Source organism: Eretmochelys imbricata, chromosome 23 (assembly GCF_965152235.1).
Source record: "Eretmochelys imbricata isolate rEreImb1 chromosome 23, rEreImb1.hap1, whole genome shotgun sequence".
Taxonomy (NCBI): domain Eukaryota; kingdom Metazoa; phylum Chordata; order Testudines; family Cheloniidae; genus Eretmochelys; species Eretmochelys imbricata.
The window spans coordinates 15,933,109-15,959,576 of record NC_135594.1 but is presented as its reverse complement, the minus strand read 5'-3'; the positions used below and the strand labels follow the sequence as shown (position 1 = coordinate 15,959,576).

The following is a 26,468-nucleotide window of genomic DNA, read 5'->3' as shown; positions in this document are numbered from 1 at the left end:
GCCCAACGCACACTGATGACACAAACATAGTCGTCACGTCGTGACGTTATATGACGTCAGGACAGTGAGCCATGAGTCACTTTTTTGGGTCATGACCTGGAGGCGGGATCAGTGAGAGGCTGCACCAATCGCTTGCGAGCAGAAACGGACTCTCTACCGTTTTCCTACACATCCACCAATGTGATTTATGCCATCATGTGCCAGCAATGCCCCTCTGCCATGTACATTGGTCAAACTGGACAGTCTCTACGTAAAAGAATAAATGGACACAAATCAGATGTCAAAAATTATAACATTCATAAACCAGTCGGAGAACACTTCAATCTCTCTGGTCACGCAATCACAGACATGAAGGTCGCTATCTTAAAACAAAAAGAAAAGGAGTCCTTGTGGCACCTTAGAGACGAACCAATTTATTTGAGCATGAGCTTTCGTGAGCTACAGCTCACTTCATCAGATGCATACCGTGGAAACTGCAGAAGTCTGCTGCAGTTTCCACGGTATGCATCTGATGAAGTGAGCTGTAGCTCACGAAAGCTCATGCTCAAATAAATTGGTTCGTCTCTAAGGTGCCACAAGGACTCCTTTTCTTTTTGCGAATGCAGACTAACAGGCTGTTACTCTGAAACCTACCCTTTTCACCAATCCCTTGCGAGCAGAGGCGGGCCCTGTGCCACTTCCACCAATCACCAATGAATAATGCAGGGCCTAATGCCCACCCACCATTCATCTGCCAGCAGAGGCGGGCCGTCTCACAGTCCAACCAATCCCCTGTCAGTGGAGGCGGGTCTTCAAGGGGACTCCGGGCGGTGCCGCGAGCGCCTGTGGGAGCGACTGGACGCGGTCCCACCCATCCGGCGCACGCGGAGCGGCAGGTTTCCCGGCCAATGGGATCGGGGCACCCCGGCCAATGGGCGCGCGGGGTGGGGTGGGAGCCGGCGCGCGGGGGGCGTGGCCACGTTCTCCGCCGCCGGGAGTCGCCAGGACTCGGCCGCTGGCGCCGCCGCCATCTTGCGTGTCGGGGGCGCGCGCGCGCGCGAGGAGTGTCCTGCCCGGCCAGCGGCCTGCCGCGGCCCAGGTCAGCGCCGCCTCGGGGCCGAGGGGGAGCGCGGGGGGAGGGGCCGGTAGGGGTGGGACTTGGTCTGGGGACCCTGTGGGGGGAGGGGTGCGTGGTCTGGGGGTCCGGGAGAGGGGGCTGGGCTGGGCTGGGGGAGCCTGTGGGGGGCTTTGGGGGAGGAGCTTGTGGGGCGGTGGCGTGGCCTGGGGAGCTGGTGGAGAGGGGGTTGGGGGAGGGGGGCTGGGCTGGGGAAGCCTGTGGGGGGCTTTGGGGGAGGAGCTTGTGGGGCGGGGGCGTGGCCTGGGGAGCTGGCGGAGAGGGGAGGGGGGCTGGGCTGGGGGCTTTGGGGGAGAAGCTTGTGGGGCGGGGGCGTGGTCTGGGGAGTTGGCGGGGGGGGGGCTGGGCTGGGGACTGGGGGAGCCTGTGGGGGCTTTGGGGGAGGAGCTTGTAGGGAGGGGGCGTGGCCTGGGGAGCTGGCAGAGAGGGGAGGGGAGCTGGGCTGGGGGAGCCTGTGGAGGGCTTTGGGGGAGGAACTTGTGGGGCGGGGGCGTGGCCTGGGGAGCTGGCTGGGCTGGTGGCTGGGACAGTCTGTGGGGAGAGGTGTTGGGGGAGGAGGAGCATGTGGGTGGGGGGCGTCTAGGGGAGGAGCCGGGGGGGAGGGAGGAACTGACGGGGAGGGGGAGTCTGGAGTGAGGGTTGGGCTTGAGTTGGGGGGGAGGGTCTGGGAATGGGGAGGGGTCCTGGCCTGGCGGTTTTGGGGGTGGGGAAGAGGCGAGGGGTTTGGGGGGAGCCCTGAAGAGGGGGAAGGCGGCTGGTGGGTGAGGCCGGTGAAGGGAGCGACGAGGAGGCGCGGGTTCACCTTGGCGGGGGGGTGGCCGGCCAAGTGGGCAGCTGGACTCTAGATAAAAATACCCCGATCTGGTCACGATAGGGCCAGCAGAGGGTGGAGTCTAGACTGGGATTGGGGGCTCCCTCCTTCCCATTGTGCCGGGCGCTATGCAGACCCTGCCCGGGGTTGGGGGTCCCCTGCCGTGCCGGGCGCTGTACAGACAGCTCCTGTCTGCTAGCTAGGCAGGGGAAAGTCTGGGAAGGGCTGTGGAGGTGCCGAGAGGGTTGGCTTGGTTGAGGTTATGTGGCAGGTCAGTGCAGAGCCGGGGTTTAGTCAGGCCTGGAGGGGGAGCAGAGACAGGTGCCTAGGAGAGAATGCTCCCTACGCCATGTTCCCTCCTCTCCGGCTCCCCCATATCCTCTCTCTGCCAGGGGCCAGTACCAGATGCTGTCGGGGAAAAGAGGCAAGGAATTGTGACGGGATGACTTGTCTCCTCTTAGCTCCCATTTATGAAAGGTCGGCTTGTGTGTGGGGCTTGCTTTGCGGTTTTGAAGCCTTGTTAGAATTGCCCCACCCTTGATTTTAATCCTGCCTCAGTGTCACCTTGTGGCAATGAGTTTCACAGGCTCCGCGTTTTGTCTCCGTGTGACCCCAGGCTGTTGGCTTCATCTCCCTGGGATTCACACATCAGCAGAAGGGCCTGGTGTCATGAAGCCCAGGATGGGTGCTATGCCCCAGCTTTTAGACAGTGGACCAGTCCAGACCCCTTCATTCCACTCCAGGCTCTTACATGATACATGTTTCTAGCTCTGATCCAAGAGCAACGTGTTAACCCTTTCACCCCCCGCTGGGTAGCAGTGCAAAGTATGGAGAGAAACTGAGGCACACACAGGCATCAAATTCCTGCTTTGTCACTCCTGGTTTGGTGGGATCTCCATTGTCCTCTGTCCCGTGCTGGCTCAGACCTGGGAAGCCCTGGCAGCTTTGTCCTTTCCCAGCTGCTGCAAGGTTCAACAGCTTGTTTGGCAAAGGAGGACCTGAGCCCCAGAGAGATGGATGACCTGGAGTTCAGAGGTGCTGCAGGCAGCCTCACCCACAGCACAGCTGGGACCCCCCTTTGCGGGGGTACCTTGTCAGCGTGATCTCAGCGGGAAAGTGGGTCGGTGTTGCAGGCTTGGAGCCGAGGGGGAGAGAGACTCCCACTTCCCGTCCAGCTTTGTCCCTGGCAGCCTGCGCTCAGCTCCGGAAAGCGCGGCTCATTTGGTTGGAGGTGTGGCGAGCCTGCAGCAGTCTGAGTGGAGAATCGAACCGCAGAGTGCTTGGCAGGGTTCTGAGCCAGTTCCATAGGCTCCTGCCCTCTCGGTATCGGTTGTGACCATTTCACGGCGTCAGTGCAAGAGAGTTGATCTTGGGTAGACAGGCAGGCTTTGTGTCTTGCGACAGAGACCTCCAGCTGGGCTGTATATTGGCAAGCAGGGTGTAGAGAGCTGGGTACCCGGGGTGTGTGTGTGTGCATGCTGAGCAGAGGGGCTGTGTGTATGTGCCACACCATGGCCAGTGCAATGATGCCCGACCTTCTGGCTAGTTGCAGAGGGAAGTGGGTATCGTCTCAGGACTCATTGCAATAGAAATAATCAATAGCAACTGTTAGCATATGGGGAGACCAGCCCCTGCATGTAGCTCGGGGCAAAGCAACCCAGGCCCTGGAGGAATCAATCTGTGTGGGGGGATGTTTTGGGGTTGTGGGTGGAGCTTGGGTAGTGTCCCCCCGCCCCCTCCATCGGACTCCTCCTCTCGCTGCCTAAGAGCCCAGCAAGTTCGCAGGTGTCCAGTGAAGGTAGGATCCGTAGCCTGGGGGTGCTGAGTCTGCTACTTGCTGGGAAGAATTAAATAAATCGCAGCCTATGCTGTGTGGGGCCGCGTGCTTGCAAAGCTGGCTGGCTCAAGGGGGGCGGGGAATGGGACCTAGGGTCTTTCCCCTCTTGGTGTTGCTGGGTCGGATCCAGCCCCAGGGCAGTGGGACTGGCTGGCTGCTACCCTTACGTTACCTGCTGCTAAGGGAAGAATTGTGTGTGTTACTCTGGGATTGCATGCATCATGTGCTCCTTAGGTTTGGGAAGCTGGTCAGTTGGCCACCTGTTGGAACACGATCTAATCTGGTTTGATAGTGCAGTGAGGAAGCCGGGATGTAGCTGGCGTCTTACCTCTTTGGTTGCATCTTGGTGCCATTTATTTATTTTTAGAACTTCATTTTGGTGTGTCACATTGTTTAAAGTTAAAATAACTCAGGAAACTCTGTACGGTGAAGCCTCGCAGAAACCAGAAAGTCTTACTCTGGTCTCTTCCTGTCGCTACTGCTGTGAGACATTAGTGCTCTGAACTATTTGCCTGGGATGTGACCAGTCTCCTGCATGGAACCAGACTGAGGGATGAATTCTGAGCTGCTAAGGCTGGTGTTGGGGGGGGTTCAGGTACCGTTTCTGCATTTTAATCCAGCCAGAGGCTTCTAGGAATACTTACTTCTAGGAGCCCGGTGTGCAGGCCGTTCCTGCGGAATGGGTTCCTGGGAAGGATCTAGGCCTCAGCAGCACGGACAGGCAGCTGAGCCGGACCTCCCACAGCAGTGCCATGGCCAAAAGCGCTAATGGGATCCTTAGCTCCTCAGTTCAGCTCCTGCCAGGGAGAAGAGGCCGGGGAGGGGAAGGGCCATGCTGAGAGCCAAAGGGAAAGTGGGTGACAGAGCTGGGACTGGAGCATTGATTCCTGACTCCCACTCCCCCCATCTCTGACCCACTAGACCCTGCTCCCCTCCCAGAGCCATGGAGAAAACCCAGGAGTCCAGGCTCCCAACCTCCCCACCAAAAAAAAACAACCAACAACTAGACTCTTCCTTCACATGTGTATATGGGAGACCAGGATTGGCATGGCCATGAGTTCGGATTGAGGGGCAGTGGCAGGACTGGGCAAGCAGGGGGCTGCAGGTCGGGAGTGACGGACGCTGGCAGGGCTGGTGGGGAGCCCAGGGCTGGGCTAGCAGGGGCTGTGTCAAGATCCTCGCTCAGCCCCTGATGCCATCTGTCTGGCACTACTTGGTTGATTTCATGGGTCTCGTTCCCCGCGCCCTGTGGACGGCCATGCTAACCCCCGCCCGCCCCGCTCTCTCTGCCTCCAGGGCTTGTGGACACAGCTGGTGGCAGTGCTGTGTGGTGAGTGCCCACCGAAGAGCCTGGCCTGTTCCGAAGCGCTGACCCGCTGCAGGAGGAAATGGAGTATGAACGGAGGTACCATCTCCCCACGCCAATGGGCCCGTGCGCCCCTGTATCGGGAGGGCTGGGGATGCTGGGGGGGCGCTGTGCTGTGGGGCAGGAGGCTGGGCAGGCCAGGCACTGAGGGGCGCTGTGCTGTAGGGAGCAGGGCTGGGGACACTCTGCCCTGGCAGGCAGGGCTGGGCGTGGAGCAGGGCGGGGGCTCAGCAGGGGGTGCTCTGCCCTGGCAGCCAACGGTGCTGAACCTACACCCCTCATTCCCTCCAGATCGAGGGACGTGATCGTTCCCCTCTATTCGACATTGGTGAGGCCTCATCTGGAGTACTGTGTCCAGTTTTGGGCCCCACACTACAAGAAGGATGTGGAGAAATTGGAGAGAGTCCAGTGAAGGGCAACAAAAATGATTAGGGGACTGGAACACATGACTTATGAGGAGAGGCTGAGGGAACTGGGATTGTTTAGTCTGCGGAAGAGAAGAATGAGGGGGGATTTGATAGCTGCTTTCAATTACCTGAAAGGGGGTTCCAAAGAGGATGGATCTAGACTGTTCTCAGTGGTAGCTGATGACAGAGCAAGAAGCAATGGTCTCAAGTTGCATTGGGGGAGGTTTAGGTTGGATCTTAGGAAAAACTTCTTCACTAGGAGGGTGGTGAAACACTGGAATGCGTTACCTAGGGAGGTGGTGGAATCTCCTTCCTTAGAAGTTTTTAAGGTCAGGCTTGACAAAGCCCTGGCTGGGATGATTTAATTGGGGATTGGTCCTGCTTTGAGCAGGGGGTTGGACTAGATGACCTCCTGAGGTGTCCCTTCCAACCCTGATATTCTATGATTCAGAGGTGGCCGTGGGGACCGGACGGGCCGATACGGCGCTGCTGACCGGTCCCAGGACGACAGCGTGGACGGGCGGACCCAGCGAGACCACGACTATCGGGACATGGATTACCGCTCGTACCCCCGCGACTTCAGCAGCCACGAGGCCGCTAACGAGTATGACTCATCCGAGGAGCAGAGCGCCGAGGTGGGCTCTGGACCCAGGGGCTGTAGTCTTGTGGGGCTGGGCGGGCCTCTCTGCCGGGGATGGGGATGGGACGCGAGTGCCGGGCTCCCCTGATCCCATCCTCTCTTGCCAGGATTCCTACGAGGCCTCTTCAGGGTCAGAGACTCAGCGCAAGCGGGACAGCCCCACCGAGCCCCTGGGCTACCCCGGCGACGGGGACTACCGCGACCAGGACTACCGGCCCGAGCCAGAGGAGGAGCAGAAGGCCAGCAGCATCGTCATGCTGAGGATGCTGCCCCAGTCCGCCTCCGAGAACGATGTAGGTCGGGGTGGGGTGGGGCTGGGAACCAGAATGCCTGGGTTCTTTTCCCCAGCTCTGGGAGGAGAGCGGGGTCTCGTGGTTGTGGGGAGGGAGGGTGCTGGGAGCTGCTTTTCCATGGATCAATGCATGATCTCACATGAGTGGCGCCTTCTACCTCAGTTTCCCCTTGTCCATACCCTGGAGGTGGATGGTGCTGACTGTGTCCCTTCTGTGTGTGCTCCCCCACAGATCCGGGCCCAGCTGCAGGCGCATGGGATCCAGCCCCGCGAGGTGCGGCTGATGCGGAACAAAGCCTCAGGTGAGCTCCTGTTCACAGTTCTGCCTCCTGCCCCCCTTTCTGGCTAGGAGCCTGCGGCGGTTCCCCCTGCGGTGCGCGCGGTCGGTGTGTCTCTCTCGCTGGCAGAAACTACCCAGGCCCTGGTGCAGCCGGCTTCCCAACCCGCACCAGGCTTTTGGCTGGTACCAGTCCCTTGCCCGTGGGTCCGTGCAGAGCAGGGCCGGTTTGGTCAGTCTGCATGCAGATCCCGCACTCGCTGCTCTCTCCCTGTCCTTGGAGAGCGCGGAGGAATCCACGGCCAGGCGCGTGCCCCTCTCGCCCTCTCCTTGCTGGGCGTGAACCCTGGCCGGAATGGAGCTGTACTAGAGGCCGCGGCTGGGTTCTGCTGCGGCCCGCTTCTCCTCCCAGAGTGAGCCAGCGCTAGGGAACGCCGGCACTGGGCCAGCCTTTCTGGGGAGCGCATGGCCAGGATGGGCTGGGCTGAACAGGTGAGTTGGCTGTTGTCTCGAAGGTATTTCCTTGGTGTGTGTTGCACACTCACTCACTCACTCACACACAGCCAGTGTTCTCTCTCCTTCCAAAGCAGGGTGTGTATATATTTATATTTTTTTCTCTGCGTTAGTCCTGTGTTGTGCCAGGCCTCACAGGGGCGCTGTGGAGAGGAACCCTACTTTCCAGGGGCCCCTCCAGCCAGCTCAAGGCACAGCCCCCTGCAGAGATGTTTCCCAGCATGCACTGGCCCAGTGCTGGGAGCACCGCATGCTGGGATCCAGAGCCTCGGCGCTGGGCTGGGAGCCAATAATCCAGCCCAGGGGGTCTCGTCTGGGGGTTGGGCCTGCTGTGTTCGTCCCACGTAGCTCAGTGGAGGTGGGGGGGGGGGAGGGACCGATGATTACCCCCACTGGAGTCCTTACTCCCAGCCCCCTAGCTTGGGAACCCTCAGCCAGGCCGAGCTAAAGGCAAAGGGGTCTGTGCGATGGGACAGAGCAAAACCTGTGCTTGACTGGGAGACCTGGATGGGAGTGTGGGGGCTGGGCAGGGGGTGCTCTCCCCTGGCAGACAGGGCCGGGCACTGGGGAGCGCTGTGCTGCAGGCCGGGGGGCTCTCCCCTGGCAGTCAGGGCTGTGTTATGGGGTGGGGAGCTTTATAGGGGGTGCTCACTCTGGCACTTAGGGCCGGGCGCTGGGGGGCGCCCTGCTATGGGGCAGGAAGCTCTGCAGGGGGCACTCTGCCCTGCAGACTGTGCTCACACCAGTACTCCAGCATGATGCTAGGGGTGCCTGTGACCAGAGCCGGGTCCTAGGACACTGAGCGGTGAGGGGGGGGGCTGGAGCCTGTTCTCCCTAGGGGAAAGCGATGCTCTGGGGAGGCAGCATGAGCAAGTGGAGAGGAAGCTGGTCCAGCAGCCAGGACTCCTGGGTTCTCTCCTGGGCTTTGGGAGGGGAGTGGGGTCTAGTGGTTGGGGGGGTGGGGGGGCTCCAGGACTCCGGGGCTCTATTATGCTAGCAGCCCCTTGGCTGCGTGGCTGGTGCTTCCCCTGCCCTTGCCCCCCACCCCGTGTCCAGGCCGGGTGCCCCCTCCGCGCCCCCGGCCCCGCCCCAGGGGGTGCAGCGAGAGGGTGCGTGATGTTGGCTGGATCTGTTGACTAACACACTGCGTCTGTATCTGAATGCTGTCCTCCAGGTCAGAGCCGCGGCTTCGCCTTCGTCGAGTTTAATCACTTGCAGGACGCTACCCGATGGATGGAAGCCAATCAGGTTGCTTTGCCGCACTTGACCCCCACAAGTACTGCTCCTGTTACTGCCTGACCCACACGCCTGGGCCTGCTCCAGCCCCTCAGGGAGAGCATCACCCCCCCACCCCCTTAAGGATTCACTAGTGCTTAGAGGCAGAGCAGTGGGAGGGCAGTGGGGTCTAGTAGTTAGAGCGGGGGGGGGCTGAGAGCCAGGACTCCTGGGTTCTCTTCCCAGCCCTGGGAGGGAGCGTGTTTAGAACATGGGGACCAGGAGCCGGGACTCCTGGGTTCTCTCCGTGTCTCCGACAAGTGTGTTCTGGTGGGTGGCTGGAAATGAGGATGCATGTGTTCTTTGCCTGGCTTCGGGCGGGGAGTGGGGGCTAGTGGTTAGAGCAGGGGGGGCTGGGAGCCAGGACTCCTGGATTCTCTCTGTGGCTCTGCAAGGGGAGTGTTGTGCAGTGGTTAGAGCAGCAGTGATGGGTGCCAGGACTCCTGGGTTCTGTGTCCCGCTCTGGAAGGCAGTGCGACATAGTGCATGGCAGAAGTGGATGTTGAGTGATGGCATCAGCCCTTTTCGTGCCGCAGGGCCCAGACACTGGCACCTGGCCCCCCTCCCACCCTCCAGGGGGTCACTCCATCTCCAGTCTCCCACGGGGGGCCAGGCTGCGAGCTTTCCCATGGCAGTGCCAGCGCCAGGAGCTAGGGCAGGGAGGGCGCCCGGCATCAGCCTTCGTTAAGCCTGTGCCCACCGGACCCGGAGGAGGCCCGCCGGCAGAAGAGCGAGCACCTGTCAGACCAACCTCCAGGCCCCATAGCCCTGAGATCTTGGTCTCCCTGGCCAGCTGGTGGATTGGAATTGGCTTTCACAACACCCCTTGACCTGCGCGGCTCCGTTCCTCTCCTAGCCGGACCGAGTGCGTGGGCGGGCGTCCCCAGTGGGAGCCGCCACGCGTGGCCGAGACGCTGTGCTTTGCGGGGTGGGGCGCTGCGCAGGAGGGGATCGAGGCAGCGCGGCGAGAGGCCGTCGGATCAGGCTCCGGCAGGGCCGTAGGCAGAGCAGATAGGCCGAGGGGGCGGGTGGGGGCTGTGCCGAGGTGGTGGCCCAGAGGTTGCCGGAGGAGCCGCTGGCTAGCAGGGCACGCATCGGTGGTTCCCAGCGGTGTCAGGTGTTGTGCCGCGCGGGTGTCTTGGATCATGGCTGCCCTCTCTTTCTTTCTCTCTCTCTCTCTCTCTTTCTTTCTCTCTCTCTCTCTCTCTCTCATCCACTCCCTCCATCCTAGCAGCCGTTGGTAGCTCGGAGCCGGCCGTGCCGGCAGCCCCAAATGCTGGGCCGGCACAGGTTAGCTTTGCGGTAGCCACGTAGCCGAGACCCAAACGTCTCCGGGCCTGCGGCCCTTCCCTCCCTCCCTCCCCTCCCTCATCCGTTCAGCAGAAGGGTTTAAATCTCTCTCTCTCTCTCTGCTGAGGCAGTGACGGGTGCCCCCCGCCACCCGCCGGCGCTCACCACTCTGCCTTTCCCCCGGCAGCACTCCCTCAGCATCCTGGGCCAGAAAGTCTCCATGCACTACAGCGACCCCAAGCCCAAGATCAATGAGGACTGGCTCTGCAGCAAGGTACAGGAGTGGGGTTGTGATCCTACGGTAATGGCCACTGAGCTGAGGGGCAGTGTGCTGTGGCGAGAGGGGCCAGGGGCTGGGCAGGGATCACTCTCCCCTGGCAATCAGGGCTGGGCACTGGGGGCGCTGTGCTGCGGGGAGAGGGGCAGGGGACTGGGCAGGGGGCACTCTCCCCTGGCAGTCAGGGCTGGGCACTGGGGGCGCTGTGCTGCGGGGAGAGGGGCAGGGGACTGGGCAGGGGGCAGTCAGGGCCGAGCATGGCAGGGGCCTCAGCAGAGGGTTTTCTCCATTAAGAGTCTCTTGTTAATTCCTGTTGCAGTGTGGAGTGCAGAATTTCAAACGAAGGGAGAAATGCTTTAAATGTGGCGTACCCAAATCAGGTGAGCTAGAAACAGTGCTGGTTTTAGCCCCCCATCTGACCCTGCTGCAGAGAATGCCACAGGTTAATGCCCTGGCTGAGCTATTCCTCTCCCCACCATCAGATCATGCAGCAGGGAGTTCCGCAGGTTAATACATACTTTCTGCCCCATCCAGAGGCCGAGCAGAAGCTGCCCCCAGGGAGCCGGCTAGACCAGCTGGTGGCGCTGTCGGGCCGGGAGCTGAGTCAGGGCCTGCTGCCCCTGCCGCAGCCCTACCAGGCCTCGGTGCTGTCAGCAACGCAGCCCCTGGCCCAGGCGTCAGAGCCCTGCGCTGAGAACGCCAACGACAGTGAGTGGGGGTCGAGCGGTGGGGGGTGGGCCATGGGGGGGAGCAGGGGGCAGGGAGTGGGGTTGGGGGAGCCCTCCGGTTGCCAGGAGCGGGTATCGGGTGACGGGGCAGTGGGACCGGTGCCCAGGTCGGTGGAGTGGATGGAGGGTACTTGGGAGGAATTGTTCGGGGCTGACCAATGCAGGGGGGTTTCTAAGTGGGGGTGTCTGGCTGATGGGGTGCGGGCTGTAAGAGGGTGGGGCCTGGAGCCTGACTGGCAGTGGGTTTGCCCCAAGGGGGTGGGGCCTAACAGTTGGGTTGGCTCTAAGGGGGCGGAGCCTGGCTGCTGCTGGTGGGTGGGACCTTATGGGGGGCGGCCTGTTAGGCAGGGCCGGAGGGGGGGGGTGTCCAGTCCCTCCTCACGCTGTCCCCCCCCCCCCCCCCCAGCCATCATCCTGCGGAACCTGAACCCGCACAGCACCCTGGAGTCGATCCTGGCGGCCCTGGCGCCCTACGCGGTGCTCTCCGCCTCCAATGTCCGCGTCATCAAAGACAAGCAGACCCAGCTCAACCGCGGCTTCGCCTTCATCCAGCTGGCCACCATCGTGGTGAGCCGCCGAGGCCCCCGGGGCTCTGCTGGTGCTGGGAGGGGAGCGGGGTCTGCTGGTTAGAGCGGGGGGGCTGGGGGCCAGGACTCCTGGGTTCTCTCCTCGGCTCTGGGAGAGGAGCAGGGTCTGCTGGTTAGAGCAGGGGGGGCTGGAGGCCAGGACTCCTGGGTTCTCTCCTCGGCTCTGGGAGGGGAGCAGGGTTTGCTGGTTAGAGCAGGGTGGGCTGGAGGCCAGGACTCCTGGGTTCTCTCCTCGGCTCTGGGAGGGGAGCGGGGTTTGCTGGTTAGAGCAGGGGGGGCTGGAGGCCAGGACTCCTGGGTGCTCTCCCCGGCTCTGGGAGGGGAGCGGGGTGGGGCAGGGCTGTGTGGCTGGAGAGGCCTGGGCGGGTCTGGGCCCCTCTCACTCCATCTGCCCCCCGCAGGAGGCAGCCCAGCTGCTGCAGATCCTGCAGGCCCTCCACCCCCCGCTGCACATTGACGGCAAGACCATCAACGTGGAATTTGCCAAGGGCTCCAAGCGGTGAGTGCAGGGGCGGGAGGGGCGGGGGGTGGGGGGCCCCCACCCAATCCCACAGAGTGACAGGTCCCTTCCCTCTCCCCCACCCCCACAGGGACATGGGCTCCTCCGACAGTAACCGAATCAGCGCCGCCTCTGTCGCCAGCACTGCGATTGCTGCGGCCCAGTGGGCCATCTCCCAGGTAACCCCGCCCTGCCCGGGGCCTCGTGAGTAACTCGCCAAGGGGGGGCAGATCGGGAGGTGTGGGGGGGTGTTAATCCCCTGGACCCCCTGCTGCAGGGGTGTGTGGCGGGGCGTTAATCCCTGGGACTTCCTGCTGCAGGAGTGTGGACCATGTGGCTCCAGCCTGGATGGGGCTGGCTGGCGGGACGCCCCCACACCTGGCACTGCGGGGGGGTGCTCTGCTGGCTGGGTCCCTGCCCCCACAGCAGATGAGGGGTGGGGGCTGGTGGTGCCCTCCGGTCCCCTCACCCTGCCCTCTGCCCCCAGGCATCACAGGGAAGTGAGGGGGCCTGGGCAGCCTCGGAGGAGCAGCCGGCCGACTACGCCTACTACCAGCAGGAGGAGGCCTACGGCGCGGAGCCGGCCCTCTACTCCCACGCCTACCTGAAGGGCTCCCCAGCCCAGCCCGGCACCAACGGGGAGGCTGCAGCCACTGGTGAGAGCGGGCGTGGGACATAGGGCCGGCCCCTGGCGCTACCCTCCCACCACCTGGGGGCTGGGAGGGGGCAGGGGTTGGATCCCCTGTCGTGGTCAGGTTGAATTGTGGCAGCCTCTTACCCCGCCATGGGGTTCGGTGGGGTTCTCCTCCCCCCTTTCACTTAGAAGCTTTGGAGCCTCAGGGAACGGATGGGTAGGATCCCCTGGGGGACTAACATGAAAGGGAAAGGAGTCCAGGAGAGCTGGCTGTATTTCAAGGAATCCCTGTTGAGGTTACAGGGACAAACCATCCCGATGTGTCGAAAGAACAGTAAATATGGCAGGCGACCAGCTTGGCTTAACGGTGAAATCCTAGCGGATCTTAAACATAAAAAAGAAGCTTACAAGAAGTGGAAGGTTGGACATATGACCAGGGAAGAGTATAAAAATATTGCTCGGGCATGTAGGAATGAAATTAGGAGGGCCAAATTGCACCTGGAGCTGCAGCTAGCGAGAGATGTTAAGAGTAACAAGAAGGGTTTCTTCAGGTATGTTGGCAACAAGAAGAAAGCCAAGGAAAGTGTGGGCCCCTTAATGAATGAGGGAGGCAACCTAGTGACGGAGGATGTGGAAAAAGCTAATGTACTCAGTGATTTTTTTGCCTCTGTCTTCACGAACAAGGTCAGCTCCCAGACTGCTGTGCTGGGCATCACAACATGGGGAATAGATGGCCAGCCCTCTGTGGAGAAAGAGGTGGTTAGGGACTATTTAGAAAAACTGGACGTGCACAAGTCCATGGGGCCGGACGAGTTGCATCCGAGAGTGCTAAAGGAACTGGCGGCTGTGATTGCAGAGCCATTGGCCATTATCTTTGAAAACTCGTGGCAAACGGGGGAAGTCCCGGATGACTGGAAAAAGGCTAATGTAGTGCTAATCTTTAAAAAAGGGAAGAAGGAGGATCCTGGGAACTACAGGCCAGTCAGCCTCACCTCAGTCCCCAGAAAAATCATGGAGCAGGTCCTCAAAGAATCAATCCTGAAGCACTTACATGAGAGGAAAGTGATCAGGAACAGTCAGCATGGATTCACCAAGGGAAGGTCATGCCTGACTAATCTAATCGCCTTCTATGATGAGATTACTGGTTCTGTGGATGAAGGGAAAGCAGTGGATGTATTGTTTCTTGACTTTAGCAAAGCTTTTGACACGGTCTCCCACAGTATTCTTGTCAGCAAGTTAAGGAAGTATGGGCTGGATGAATGCACCATAAGGTGGGTAGAAAGTTGGCTAGATTGTCGGGCTCAACGGGTAGTGATCAATGGCTCCATGTCTAGTTGGCAGCCGGTGTCAAGTGGAGTGCCCCAGGGGTCGGTCCTGGGGCCGGTTTTGTTCAATATCTTCATAAATGATCTGGAGGATGGTGTGGATTGCACTCTCAGCAAATTTGCGGATGATACTAAACTGGGAGGAGAGGTAGATACGCTGGAAGGCAGGGATAGGATACAGAGGGACCTAGACAAATTGGAGGATTGGGCCAAAAGAAATCTGATGAGGTTCAATAAGGATAAGTGCAGGGTCCTGCACTTAGGACGGAAGAATCCAATGCACCGTTACAGACTAGGGACCGAATGGCTGGGCAGCAGTTCTGCGGAAAAGGACCTAGGGGTGACAGTGGACGAGACGCTGGATATGAGTCAGCAGTGTGCCCTTGTTGCCAAGAAGGCCAATGGCATTTTGGGATGTATAAGTAGGGGCATAGCGAGCAGATCGAGGGACGTGATCGTCCCCCTCTGTTCGACATTGGTGAGGCCTCATCTGGAGTACTGTGTCCAGTTTTGGGCCCCACACTACAAGAAGGATGTGGATAAATTGGAGAGAGCCCAGCAAAGGGCAACAAAAATGATTAGGGGTCTGGAACACATGAGTTACGAGGAGAGGCTGAGGGAACTGGGATTGTTTAGTCTGCAGAAGAGAAGAATGAGGGGGGATTTGATAGCTGCTTTCAACTACCTGAGAGGTGGTTCCAGAGAGGATGGTTCTAGACTATTCTCAGTGGTAGAAGAGGACAAGACAAGGAGTAATGGTCTCAAGTTGCAGTGGGGGAGGTTCAGGTTGGATATTAGGAAAAACTTTTTCACTAGGAGGGTGGTGAAACACTGGAATGCGTTGCCTAGGGAGGTGGTAGAATCTCCTTCCTTAGAAGTTTTTAAGGTCAGGCTTGACAAAGCCCTGGCTGGGATGATTTAGTTGGGTATGGGTCCTGCTTTTGAGCAGGGGGTTGGACTAGATGACCTCCTGAGGTCCCTTCCAACCCTGATATTCTATGATTCTATGAGTGTCTTGGGGTCCTGGCTCCCAGCCCCATAGCTCTAACCACTAGCCCCCACTCCCCTCCTGGAGCTGGGGAGAGAACCCAGGAGTCCTGAATGGCTCCAGCCTGGGCAGTGGGTCTCTGGGGACCTCCCCTCACCCTCGCTCTCCCCTGCCCTCACAGGGGTGGAGCCGACCCTAGAGCCTGGTGTGCCGGGTGTCGACCCAGTGCCCGTCCTGCAGAGCTTCCCCCACGCCGCCCAGACCACCGCCGTGCCCGTCGTGTACCAGCCGCCCGGCGGGGCCGAGACCACAGGCACCACAGCGGGCACTGCTGCCACTGCCCAGGTAGGGCTGTCGGCCTGGCCTCGGGGCGGGGGTCTGCCCTCCCTGCTCGGGGGCTGGCGGGGGCTGTATGGAGGGCGGGGCTCTGCCCTCCCTGCTCGGGGGCTGGCGGGGGCTGTATGGAGGGCGGGGCTCTGCCCTCCCTGCTCGGGGGCTGGCGGGGGCTGTATGGAGGGCGGGGCTCTGCCCTCCCTGCTCGGGGGCTGGCGGGGGCTGTATGGAGGGCGGGGCTCTGCCCTCCCTGCTCGGGGGCTGGCGGGGGCTGTATGGAGGGCGGGGCTCTGCCCTCCCTGCTCGGGGGCTGGCGGGGGCTGTATGGAGGGCGGGGCTCTGCCCTCCCTGCTCGGGGGCTGGCGGGGGCTGTATGGAGGGCGGGGCTCTGCCCTCCCTGCTCGGGGGCTGGCGGGGGCTGTATGGAGGGCGGGGCTCTGCCCTCCCTGCTCGGGGGCTGGCGGGGGCTGTATGGAGGGCGGGGCTCTGCCCTCCCTGCTCGGGGGCTGGCGGGGGCTGTATGGAGGGGTCTCTCCTCTCTGCTTGGGGGCAGCGGGGCCTGTATGGGAGGGGGTCTCTCCTCCCTGCTCTGGGTTGGGGGTTCTGCCCGGGGCTATGAGGGGGTTTCTCCCCAGGGTGTCCCCACCCTGCTCTGGGTCGGGGGGCTCTCCTGGCGGCCTCCCCACTGCCTGCCGTCCTGCCGCAGAGCCAGCCCTACACCATCGTGTCCCCGGCCGTGCTGAAGCCGGAGACGCCGAGCCCAGCCCAGCCGAGCAGCACCGCTCTCCCCGTGCCCAGCACCGGCCTGCCCCTGCCCACCCCCGCGCCGCAGGAGCCCTACGGCCAGTACCGTGAGTGGGGGGCTGGAGGGGTGCATCGGTGGGAGGGGCCTTGTTGGGGCTGAGTGGGACTGTGCTACACTGGGGGGTCTCTGGGGGTTGGAGGGCCATGCTTCACGGGGACCAGTGTGGTGGCTCTGGGGGGTGCGTGCGCCATAGTGGGGGGATGTGTGGGGCTCTGGGGGGGGGTGCCACGTTGGGCAGGGGAGGGGGTTGGAGGGCCCTGGTGTGGGGAGGATGTTGGGGCTGTTGGGGAGGATGTGCTATGTCGGGAGGGGTAACTCTGCTTTGGGGGGGCTGTTGGGGGGCTGGGATATTGGCCCTCCCGGCCCGCCCCCAGCTGAGCCCCGCTCTGCGCCCCCCAGCCGTCCCAGACGTATCCACCTACCAGTATGACGAAACCTCCGGCTATTACTACGACCCGCTGACTGGTCTCTATTATGACCCCAACTCCCAGGTGAGCTGAGGGGGGTGCAGCCTGGGGGGGAAGGGTGCGGACGGAGGGGGGGGCACAGCCTGCAGCACCTGACGCCCCCCATCTGTCCGGCCCCACAGTACTACTACAATGCACAGAGCCAGCAGTACCTGTACTGGGATGGCGAGCGCAGGACCTACGTGCCGGCCTCTGACCAGGGTGCCGACGCCCACAAGGAGGGCTCTGGGGGCAGCGGCAAGGAGGGCAAGGAGAAGAAGGAGAAACACAAGACTAAAACAGCTCAGCAGGTGGGTGCTGCCTGCCCCCCAGGAGTGCTGTGCCCTGGCCCCCTCGGGCGTCTGGGTAGGACAGGGCCTCCCCCGCGCTGCCTCTCCTCACCCGCTGCTCAGCAGAGGTTGCCCCCCCCCCCCCCCCGAGGGAGCTGCATGATCCCCTTTTCCATCCAGCCTGTTAAGCAGTTTGGCTCTAGATGCACAAGAGGTGTTGCTAGCCCAGCCTTCACTGGCAAGATGCAGCCACCTCTGGGGCAGGACAGCTGGGGAACAGCTGCATGTAACGCCACATGGGGATAGCTCGTCCGGTGCTGAGATGGAGCCAGCTCTGGGGTGAGGTGGCTGGGAACAGCCACACGTAACGCTGCATGGGAATGGCTTGCTCGACGCTGAGATGCAGCCAGCTCTGGGGTGCGGCAGCTGGGGACCAGCATCAGAAGCTTGGGACAGAAAGTGAAGGAGAATCCTGCAGCCTGTCTATGAGCTTCCCTCCCTGCCCCCCAACATGGGGTCAGCGCCCCACTGACAGCCCCCTGCCCCCCCACAGATCGCCAAGGACATGGAGCGCTGGGCCCGCAGCCTCAACAAACAGAAGGAGAACTTCAAGAACAGCTTCCAGCCGATCAGCTCGCTGCGGGAGGACGAGCGGCGCGAGTCGGCCACGGCCGACGCCGGCTACGCCATCCTGGAGAAGAAGGTACGGCCAGCATGGGGGAAAACCCCGGCCCTGCCAGGAGCCCCACAGCCCTTCCCATCCCTCCATGCCCACAGGTGCCGGTGCCGTGCCAGGCCCCCCGGCCCTGAGCTGCCCAACCCTGCCTCCTCCTCGAAGAGCGAAGGCTCTAGGCTGGCCGGGCAGGCCCTTGCCCCCCCAACCCCGGCCTGCCCCTGATGCCCCCACATGAAGCATGGGGTCCAACGGGGGAGGTGGGTGCGGGGTGAACCTGCCAGGGCCCCTGGCTGATTTCAACCACTGTGCTTCTCCCCTAGGGGGCGCTGGCAGAGAGGCAGCACACGCCCATGGATCTGTCCAAGCTGGCCAGCGACGACAGGCTGGTAAGTGCCCAGTGCTGCAGGAGCCTGGGGCCCCTCCCGGCTCTGGGAGGGGAGTGGGGTCCGGTGGGTTAGAGCCGGGGCGGGCTGGGAGCCAGGACTGGCTCGGGGAGGGCAGGGCGTGTCGTGGTGAGGGGCCCCCATGACCAGCCGGCCCCACAGCGCTGTTTCTCCGCAGAGCCCGCCGCGGGGGCTGGTGGCCGCGTACAGCGGGGAGAGCGACAGCGAGGAGGAGCCGGAGCGGGCGTCTGACCGGGAGGAGAAGCTCACGGACTGGCACAAACTGGCCTGTCTGCTCTGCCGCCGGCAGTTCCCCAGCAAGGAGGCGCTGATCCGCCACCAGCAGCTCTCTGGGCTGCACAAGGTGTGAGGGGGGCGTCACGGGGCCTGGCCCCTCCAGGGGGTGCCGGCTCCCATCCAGCCTGGGGCAGGGACTGGCTGGCTCAGGGGAGCGGGGAATGGGGCACAGGACTCTTCCACTCTAGGGGGTGCTGGCTCCCATCCATCCCCGGGGTGGGGAATGGGGCCCAGGGCCTTTTCCCCAGAGGCGGCGCCAGCCCCGATTCAGCTTCTCCCTCCCCGGGGGCGACAGGGGTTTTCCTACCTACCTTCTCCTTTCATTGCAGCAAAACCTGGAGATTCACCGCCGCGCCCACCTGTCGGAGCAGGAGCTGGAGGCGTTGGAGAAGAACGACATGGAGGTGGGCAGGGGGCTGGGCTGTGGGCCTCCAGGGCAGGGGGGCCGGCATGGCGGGGTATAGCCGGGGGCGCGGATGGGATAATGGGCGGGCCATGCTGCACCAGAACAGTGGGGAAGGAAGAATGCAGGGGGCTGGGGCGGTGCTCTGACTCCAGGGTGGGGTTGGGGGGCACAGTGTGGGGGTGGGTCTAGGGGCTGGGGCGGCGCGCTGACTCCAGGGAGGGGTTGGGGGGTACAGTGGGGGGGTGGGATTGGGAGGCACGCTGACTCCAGGGAGGGGTTGGGGGGCACAGTGGGGGGTGGGTCTAGGGGCTGGGGCTGCGTGCTGACTCCAGGGGGGTTTGGGGGGCACGGGGGGGGTGGGGCGGGGGGAGCACTTTGTCTCCAGGGAGGGGTTGAGGGGTACAGTCGGGGGGTGGGGCTGGGAGGCACGCTGACTCCAGGGAGAGGTTGGGGGGCACAGTGGGGGGTGGGGCCTGGCCTTGGCTCTAACGGGCCCTCCCCCGGCAGATGAAGTACCGGGACCGCGCGGCTGAGCGCAGGGAGAAGTACGGCGTCCCCGAGCCCCCGGAGCCCAAGAAGAGGAAGTACTCCGCTGTGATGCCTGCCACTGTGTAAGCCCCCCCCGCCGCCATGCTGCCCCGCCCACTCTGGCGGAGCTCTGCCCTCCAGGAGCGCCCCTCCCCAGAGGTGGCTGCATCTGAGCGCGCTGGCGGAGCTGTCCCCATGCAGTGTTATGTGTGGTGGTTCTCCAGCTGCCCCGCCCCAGAGGTGGCTGCATCGCTGCAGTGCGCGAGTGGCCGTGTGTGGGGCTGTTCCCAGCTGCCCCACCCCAGAGGTGGCTGCGTCCCCGTCCCCTCATGGGCTGTCGCTATCAGGTGCGTCGGCCGTTGACCCTTTGCTCTCCCCGCAGAGACTTTGAGCAGCCGACGCGGGACGGGCTGGGCAGCGATAACATTGGGAGCCGCATGCTGCAGGCCATGGGCTGGAAGGAGGGCAGTGGCCTGGGCCGCAAGAAGCAAGGCATCGTGACCCCCATCGAGGTACTGGGGGCAGGGCGAGCAGGGAGCCCCGCCACCCTTGGGGGGGCAGGGGCTGGGGGTGGTTCCGAGGGGCAGGTCCCTGATCTCACCAGGTCTCCCCCTCCCCAGGCGCAGACCCGAGTGCGTGGCTCTGGCCTGGGTGCCCGCGGCAGCTCCTACGGGGTCTCGGCCGCCGAGTCGTACCGCGAGACGCTGCACAAGACCATGCTGACCCGCTTCAACGAGGCTGAGTGAGGCCCCGCCCCCGGAGACTCCCCCTGCAGGGGGGACTATGAACTTTTTTTTAATTAAAGGAGAAAAATGACTGTGTGTCCCTGTTGCCCCCTGCTGGAGCGGACGGGCCCTTGCTCCGTGTGTGTGTCTCTCTGCGCCCCCTGCTGGAGGGGATGGGCCCTTGCGCCCCCTGCTGGAGGGGATGGGCCCTTTCGCCGTGTGTGTCTCCCTGCGCCCCCTGCTGGAGGGGACGGGCCCTTGCTCCGTGTGTGTGTCTCCCTGCGCCCCCTGCTGGAGGGGACGGGCCCTTTCGCCGTGTGTGTCTCCCTGCGCCCCCTGCTGGAGGGGACGGGCCCTTGCTCCGTGTGTGTGTCTCTGCGCCCCCTGCTGGAGGGGACGGGCCCCTTTCGCCGTGTGTGTCTCCCTGCGCCCCCTGCTGGAGCGGACGGGCCCTTTCGCCGTGTGTGTCTCCCTGCGCCCCCTGCTGGAGGGGACGGGCCCTTGCTCCGTGTGTGTGTCTCTCTGCGCCCCCTGCTGGAGGGGACGGGCCCTTGCGCCGTGTGTGTGTGTCTCCCTGCGCCCCCTGCTGGAGCGGACGGGCCCTTTCGCCGTGTGTGTGTCTCTGCGCCCCCTGCTGGAGCGGACGGGCCCTTGCTCCGTGTGTGTGTCTCCCTGCGCCCCCTGCTGGAGGGGACGGGCCCTTGCGCCGTGTGTGTGTCTCCCTGCGCCCCCTGCTGGAGGGGACGGGCCCTTTCGCCGTGTGTGTCTCTCTGCGCCCCCTGCTGGAGGGGACGGGCCCTTGCTCCGTGTGTGTGTCTCCCTGCGCCCCCTGCTGGAGGGGACGGGCCCTTTCGCCGTGTGTGTCTCTCTGCGCCCCCTGCTGGAGGGGACGGGCCCTTGCTCCGTGTGTGTGTCTCCCTGCGCCCCCTGCTGGAGGGGTTGGGCCTTTTCGCCGTGTGTGTCTCCCTGCGCCCCCTGCTGGAGCGGACGGGCCCTTTCGCCGTGTGTGTCTCTCTGCGCCCCCTGCTGGAGGGGACGGGCCCTTGCGCCGTGTGTGTCTCCCTGCGCCCCCTGCTGGAGGGGACGGGCCCTTGCGCCGTGTGTGTCTCTCTGTGCCCCCTGCTGGAGGGGACGGGCCCTTGCTCCGTGTGTGTCTCCCTGCGCCCCCTGCTGGAGGGGACGGGCCCTTGCGCCGTGTGTGTGTCTCTCTGCACCCCCTGCTGGAGGGGATGGGCCCTTGCTCCGTGTGTGTGTCTCCCTGCGCCCCCTGCTGGAGGGGATGGGCCCTTTCGCCGTGTGTGTCTCCCTGCGCCCCCTGCTGGAGCGGACGGGCCCTTTCGCCGTGTGTGTCTCTCTGCGCCCCCTGCTGGAGGGGACGGGCCCTTGCGCCGTGTGTGTCTCCCTGCGCCCCCTGCTGGAGCGGATGGGCCCTTGCGCCGTGTGTGTCTCCCTGCGCCCCCTGCTGGAGGGGACGGGCCCTTGCGCCGTGTGTGTCTCTCTGTGCCCCCTGCTGGAGGGGACGGGCCCTTGCGCCGTGTGTGTCTCTCTGCGCCCCCTGCTGGAGCGGACGGGCCCTTTCGCCGTGTGTGTCTCTCTGCGCCCCCTGCTGGAGGGGACGGGCCCTTGCTCCGTGTGTGTCTCCCCTGCGCCCCCTGCTGGAGGGGACGGGCCCTTGCGCCGTGTGTGTGTCTCTCTGCGCCCCCTGCTGGAGGGGATGGGCCCTTTTGCCGTGTGTGTCTCCCTGCGCCCCCTGCTGGAGGGGACGGGCCCTTTCGCCGTGTGTGTCTCTCTGCGCCCCCTGCTGGAGAGGACGGGCCCTTGCGCCCCCTGCTGGAGCGGATGGGCCCTTGCGCTGTGTGTGTCTCCCTGCGCCCCCTGCTGGAGGGGACGGGCCCTTGCGCCGTGTGTGTGTCTCTCTGCACCCCCTGCTGGAGGGGATGGGCCCTTTTGCCGTGTGTGTCTCCCTGCGCCCCCTGCTGGAGGGGGACGGGCCCTTTCGCCGTGTGTGTCTCTCTGCGCCCCCTGCTGGAGAGGACGGGCCCTTGCGCCCCCTGCTGGAGCGGATGGGCCCTTGCGCTGTGTGTGTCTCCCTGCGCCCCCTGCTGGAGGGGACGGGGCCCTTGCGCCGTGTGTGTGTGTTCTCCCTGCGCCCCCTGCTGGAGCGGACGGGCCCTTGCGCCGTGTGTGTCTCTCTGCGCCCCCTGCTGGAGGGGACGGGCCCTTGCGCCCCCCTGCTGGAGCGGACGGGCCCTTGCGCTGTGTGTGTGTTTCCCTTGCGCCCCCTGCTGGAGGGGACGGGCCCTTGCGCCGTGTGTGTGTCTCTCTGCGCCCCCTGCTGGAGCGGACGGGCCCTTGCGCTGTGTGTGTGTTTTCCCTTGCGCCCCCTGCTGGAGCGGATGGGCCCTTTCGCCGTGTGTGTCTCCCTGCGCTCCCCCAGAACCAGGCGCACCCAGCAGCTGGGGGGAGGCAGGCTTTATTCAGGCAGGGGCCGGGGGCACAGGAGCGGTGGTCGCTGGGCGGGGGCAGCAGAAGCGGAGACGAGCGGCGACTTCTCACAGGGTCCGGTGCAGCCCCTCGACCAGCTCGGCGTAGTGGGGCTCTGGGGGAAGAACAGGGGCTGAGGCTGGTGGAAGCCCCTCACTCCTGACCCGCAGCCCCACCCCCCTGCCCCGTAGGCCCTGCGGTGCCCCTTACTCCCGCTCTGCAGCCCCCTAGGCTCTCCCCCAATACTGCCGGTGCCCCTCACTCCCAACCCTCAGCCCCCCTGCTTGCCCAGCCCTGGACTCCGCCCCCCACCCCGCAGGCCCTGCTGGTGCCCCTCGCTCCTGCTCCGCAGGCCTGGGTAGCCAAGCCCAGGGCTGTCCCCTTACCGTGGTGGGGCTGGATGTGGCCGTGCCGGATGAGGAAATCCAGGGCGACCAGCGCGCAGTTGGGTTTGAAGTCACCAGAGGCGATGGCGTTCTTCACCTGTGGGGGCGAGAGGCCTTCCACTGAGCGGCAGCCACCTCTGGGGGCGGAGCAGCTGGGGAACGACCACACACAACAGTGCCCGGGGCTCCCTAAGAAATGTGATAAGCACCACAACCTCCCTGGGGGCGGGGCAGCCACAGGGGCAGGAGCGGCAGCACTAACTGCCTGGGGGGTGCCCATGCCCCCCTCCCTGCAGCACGGCGTCCCCAGCACCTGGCCCTGACCGCCAGGGGAGAGCGCCCCCTGCCCAGCCCCCCCAGCACCCGGCCCTGACTGCCAGGGGAGAGCGCCCCCTGCCCAGCCCCCCCAGCGCCCGGCCCCTGACCGCCATGGGAGAGCGCCCCCTGCCCAGCCCCCCCCAGCACCCCGGCCCTGACCGCCAGGGGCGAGAGCCCCCTGCCCAGCCCCCACACTCTGCGCCGCCTCCCCCAGCACCCGGCCCTGACTGCCAGGGGCGAGAGCCCCCTGCCCAGCCCCACACTCTGCGCCGCCCCCCCAGCACCACGGCCCCTGACCGCCAGCGGCGAGTGCCCCTGCCCCAGCCCCCCCAGCACCCAGCCCTGACTGCCAGGGGTGAGAGCCCCTTGCCCAGCCCCACACTCTGCGCTGCCCCCCCAGCGCCCGGCCGCCCTGACCGCCAGGGGAGAGCGCCCCCCTGCCCAGCCCCCCCAGCACCCGGCCCTGACCGCCAGGGGGCGAGCGCCCCCTGCCCAGCCCCCCCCAGCGCCCGGCCCTGACCGACCGCCAGGGGAGAGTGCCCCCTGCCCAGCCCCCCCCCAGCGCCCGGCCCTGACCGCCCAGGGGCGAGCGCCCCCTGCCCAGCCCCCCCCCCCCCCCAGCGCCCGGCCCTGACCGCCAGGGGCGAGCGCCCCCTGCCCAGCCCCCCCCCCCCCCCCCAGCGCCCGGCCCCTGACCGCCAGGGGCAAGCGCCCCCTGCCCAGCCCCCCCCCCCCCCCCCAGCGCCCGGCCCTGACCGCCAGGGGCGAGCGACCGCCAGGGGCGAGCGCCCCCTGCTCACCTCATCTAGGCCCCACAGGTAAAACTCCTGCATCTCCCCGTCGCCCACGCGGGGCTCGAAGTCTTCGGGCAGCTCCAGGTCGAAAACAAACTGGCACTCGGGGAAGATGCCCCGATGGTCCTCATAGGTGTAGCTGTGGGGGAGGGAAGGGGGTCAATGGGGGGGAGCAGTGCCCAATTGGACCCTGCCTGGTTCCCCCCCACTGCCCCCTTGGAGATGGGCTCAGCACCCTGGCAGATCCAGGAGCTGGGGTGGGTCAGAGAAGAGAGGAAGGGGGAGGGGCTTGAGGGGTTGATCCCCCCGCCCCCCGAGTTACCTGATGGTGCCCACAGGCCGGGCCTTGGCTGCCAGCGTGGGGGGGATGCAGGCCTCCTCCTGGCACTCCTTCACCAGCGTCTCCATCACCCCCAGCCCCGCCGCGATGCCCCCCGCCGCCTGTGGGACAGCAGGGAGTGAGGGTGGTGCCCTGCATGTGGGGTACTTCCCCCTGGGCCCCTCCAGCGTGGTACATCCCCCAGGTCAGACCCATGCACCCCCCCCCCACACACACACACACTGTACCCTGCCAGGGGCAGAACCAGAGGGCCCCCCCCACACACACACATTACCCCCACCATGTCAGACCCATGGGTGCAGCCAGCTGTGTCAGAACCATCCCCCTGCTATGGGGGGGCGGGAGATTCCTTGCCCCCTCCCCCGCCGCTGGAGCTCTGCCCCCTGCATCCAGGGCCGTGCCCCTCCCCTGCGGTGCCCCCCTCACCAGGTTGTCCAGCCGGCCGGGGTAGGTGGGCTTGGTGGGGGCGCGGCGGCCAAGCCACATGCAGGGGCGGCCCCCGCGCCAGGTGTAACCATTCAGGTGGGTGCCGTAGCAGCGAACCCCCAGGAGCGCTGAGGAGGGGGGGGAGGGTCAGTCGGGGGCGTGGGATTTCCCCACCCTGGGGGAGTGGGAGCAAACCCCAGGCCATCACTCTGCCCCCCAGCTCCTCCCCTCCCCACTCCACCCCCCCGTCCTCCTGTCTGCCCTGCCCACCCCATTCCACACTCCCACTCTACCCCCACTCTGCCCCCCAGGTCCTCCCCTCCCCACTCCACCCCCTCCCTCTTGTCTGCCCTCCCCACCCCATTCCACACCCCCACTATCCCCCCTCTCCCTTCCCCCGCTGTGCCCCGCAGGCTTCCCCCCACCACTCCCACTCAGCAGGACTCACCGGTGGCCGCGCGCTCCATGCTGAACAGAGGCGGGTCGCAGAACCGGGGCATCACCTCATAGTGCTGCAAGGACAAGGGGGCCAGCTGAGAGAACCCAGGAGTCCTGGACCCCTGCCCCGCCCTGCCCCCCCCCAGTGGTTAGGGGCTGTAACCACTAGACATCCCTCCCCTCCCAGAGCCAGGATGGAACCCAGGAGTCCCTCCACTCCCCCGCAGGGGCTGGGCACCCGGCCTCACCTCGTCTCTCCATTCACGCAGGCAGGGGAAAGCCCCCAGGTCGCGCAGCTCCGTGAGCACCTGCCCCACGGCGGCCGTGCGCTGCTCGTGGGACGCCAGCTGTGGGTGGAGCTCAAGGTGGCCGGGCCCGGGGCACACGGTGAACACAGCCGGGTAGCCCTGGAGCCGCTGGGCTACCGGGGCGGGCACGGAGCCCACGCGCTGCCCCGCCACCAGGAACGGCAGGCACTGGTCCCGGGACGAGCCTGGGGAGAGGGCCACGGTTAGACCCCCCCACGCAGACACCCTGCAGCTCAGTGCTGCCCCTGCAGCCCCCTGCCCCCGCACAGCACCCCCTGAGCCTCCCCTGCAGCACCGAGCCCCCCAAATTCTTCCTGCAGTTCAGTGCCCCCCAAGCCCCTCTATAGGACTGTGCCTCCCCCCACTTCTCCCACAGCATGGCGCCCCCCACCTGCTCCCCGCGGCTAGAGCCCCCTGCCCCCCTGAGCCCCCCCACCTGTCCCTTTAATTAGCTCTGTGGTCCCCTCCCGCCACTAAATCCTGCCCCTTTAACAGTTAAAGGGGGTCACAAGTCTCCCAGCTCCCTGCCCGGCCCCTTTAAGTAGTGAAGCACGTGAGTGAGTCCCAGCCATTCCCGCCAGCGAATTCCTTCCCCGGCCCGCCCCTTTAACAACAACAGACCATTCGTTTCTGTCGGCTCAATTCTCTCCTCACAGCCGCACCTTTAAGAATTAAAGGGCAGTAGGTTATTTTTTGTCGGCTCATTTTCCACCCCCTCCTTCCCCTTTAAGAATTAAAGGTCCGTAGCCAGTATTGTTTGTCGGCTGACATTTCCCCCTTCGCTCACCTCCCCTTTAAGAATTAAAGGGGCGGCCAGGGCCTCATCTCGTGTCGGCCGATTGCAGCAGGCGCCGCTTGCAGGAGCCGGTTACCATGGCCACGCGCCCGCCCCGCCCCGCTAGGCCCCGCCCCGCACCGGGCTCGTGGAAATTGTTCATCCGCTTCAGCAGCTCCCGGACCCGCTCGGACCACGCGGGAGCCGCCATGACACCCCCGCCCCGCCTCCAGCCAATCACAGTCGAGCGGCTTTCGCCTCAGGCCCCGCCCCCTCGCCAATCAGGGGCCGAGCGGGTCGGTTCCCCCCCCCGACCAATCGGATCACGAGGCATGTTGTAAAACCCGCCCCCTCCCGCCTCTCCGAACTGAGACACCTCCTCAAGCCACGCCCCTTAGTAGTTGTTGGCCAATCAGATGGCAGGCTCCCTCCTGGCCACGCCCTCTCTCC

General features: G+C 64.7%; 2 protein-coding genes across 3 annotated transcripts; one reads left to right on the top strand and one right to left on the bottom strand.

The window, feature by feature from the left end:
* The first annotated feature begins 954 nt into the window (after positions 1-954).
* Positions 955-19,840, top strand: RBM10 (RNA binding motif protein 10). The gene is made up of 24 exons (XM_077840606.1): positions 955-1,078; positions 5,059-5,167; positions 5,987-6,170; positions 6,283-6,468; positions 6,700-6,769; positions 8,432-8,505; positions 10,010-10,096; positions 10,419-10,479; positions 10,634-10,807; positions 11,234-11,394; positions 11,816-11,913; positions 12,005-12,092; positions 12,401-12,569; positions 15,042-15,205; positions 15,900-16,044; positions 16,398-16,489; positions 16,588-16,755; positions 17,288-17,437; positions 17,731-17,796; positions 17,972-18,157; positions 18,420-18,494; positions 19,004-19,107; positions 19,407-19,536; positions 19,645-19,840. Exons 2-24 carry the CDS (start codon positions 5,151-5,153, stop codon positions 19,768-19,770), a joined length of 2,775 nt encoding a protein of 924 aa, XP_077696732.1. The 5' UTR covers positions 955-1,078; positions 5,059-5,150; the 3' UTR covers positions 19,771-19,840.
* Positions 19,841-22,214: 2,374 nt separating this feature from the next.
* On the bottom strand, positions 22,215-26,260 carry LOC144279163 (uncharacterized). Of its 2 annotated transcripts, none has more exons than XM_077840640.1 (8): positions 26,160-26,260; positions 25,184-25,428; positions 24,946-25,030; positions 24,498-24,625; positions 24,054-24,172; positions 23,738-23,870; positions 22,620-22,716; positions 22,215-22,348 (listed from the first exon to the last, which is right to left on the bottom strand). In XM_077840640.1, exons 1-8 carry the CDS (start codon positions 26,227-26,229, stop codon positions 22,302-22,304), a joined length of 924 nt encoding a protein of 307 aa, XP_077696766.1. In that variant the 5' UTR covers positions 26,230-26,260; the 3' UTR covers positions 22,215-22,301. The 2 variants fall into 2 exon arrangements, with proteins under 2 accessions (XP_077696766.1, XP_077696767.1); XM_077840641.1 differs by having other exon boundaries at positions 24,946-25,009.
* Positions 26,261-26,468: the final 208 nt, after the last annotated feature.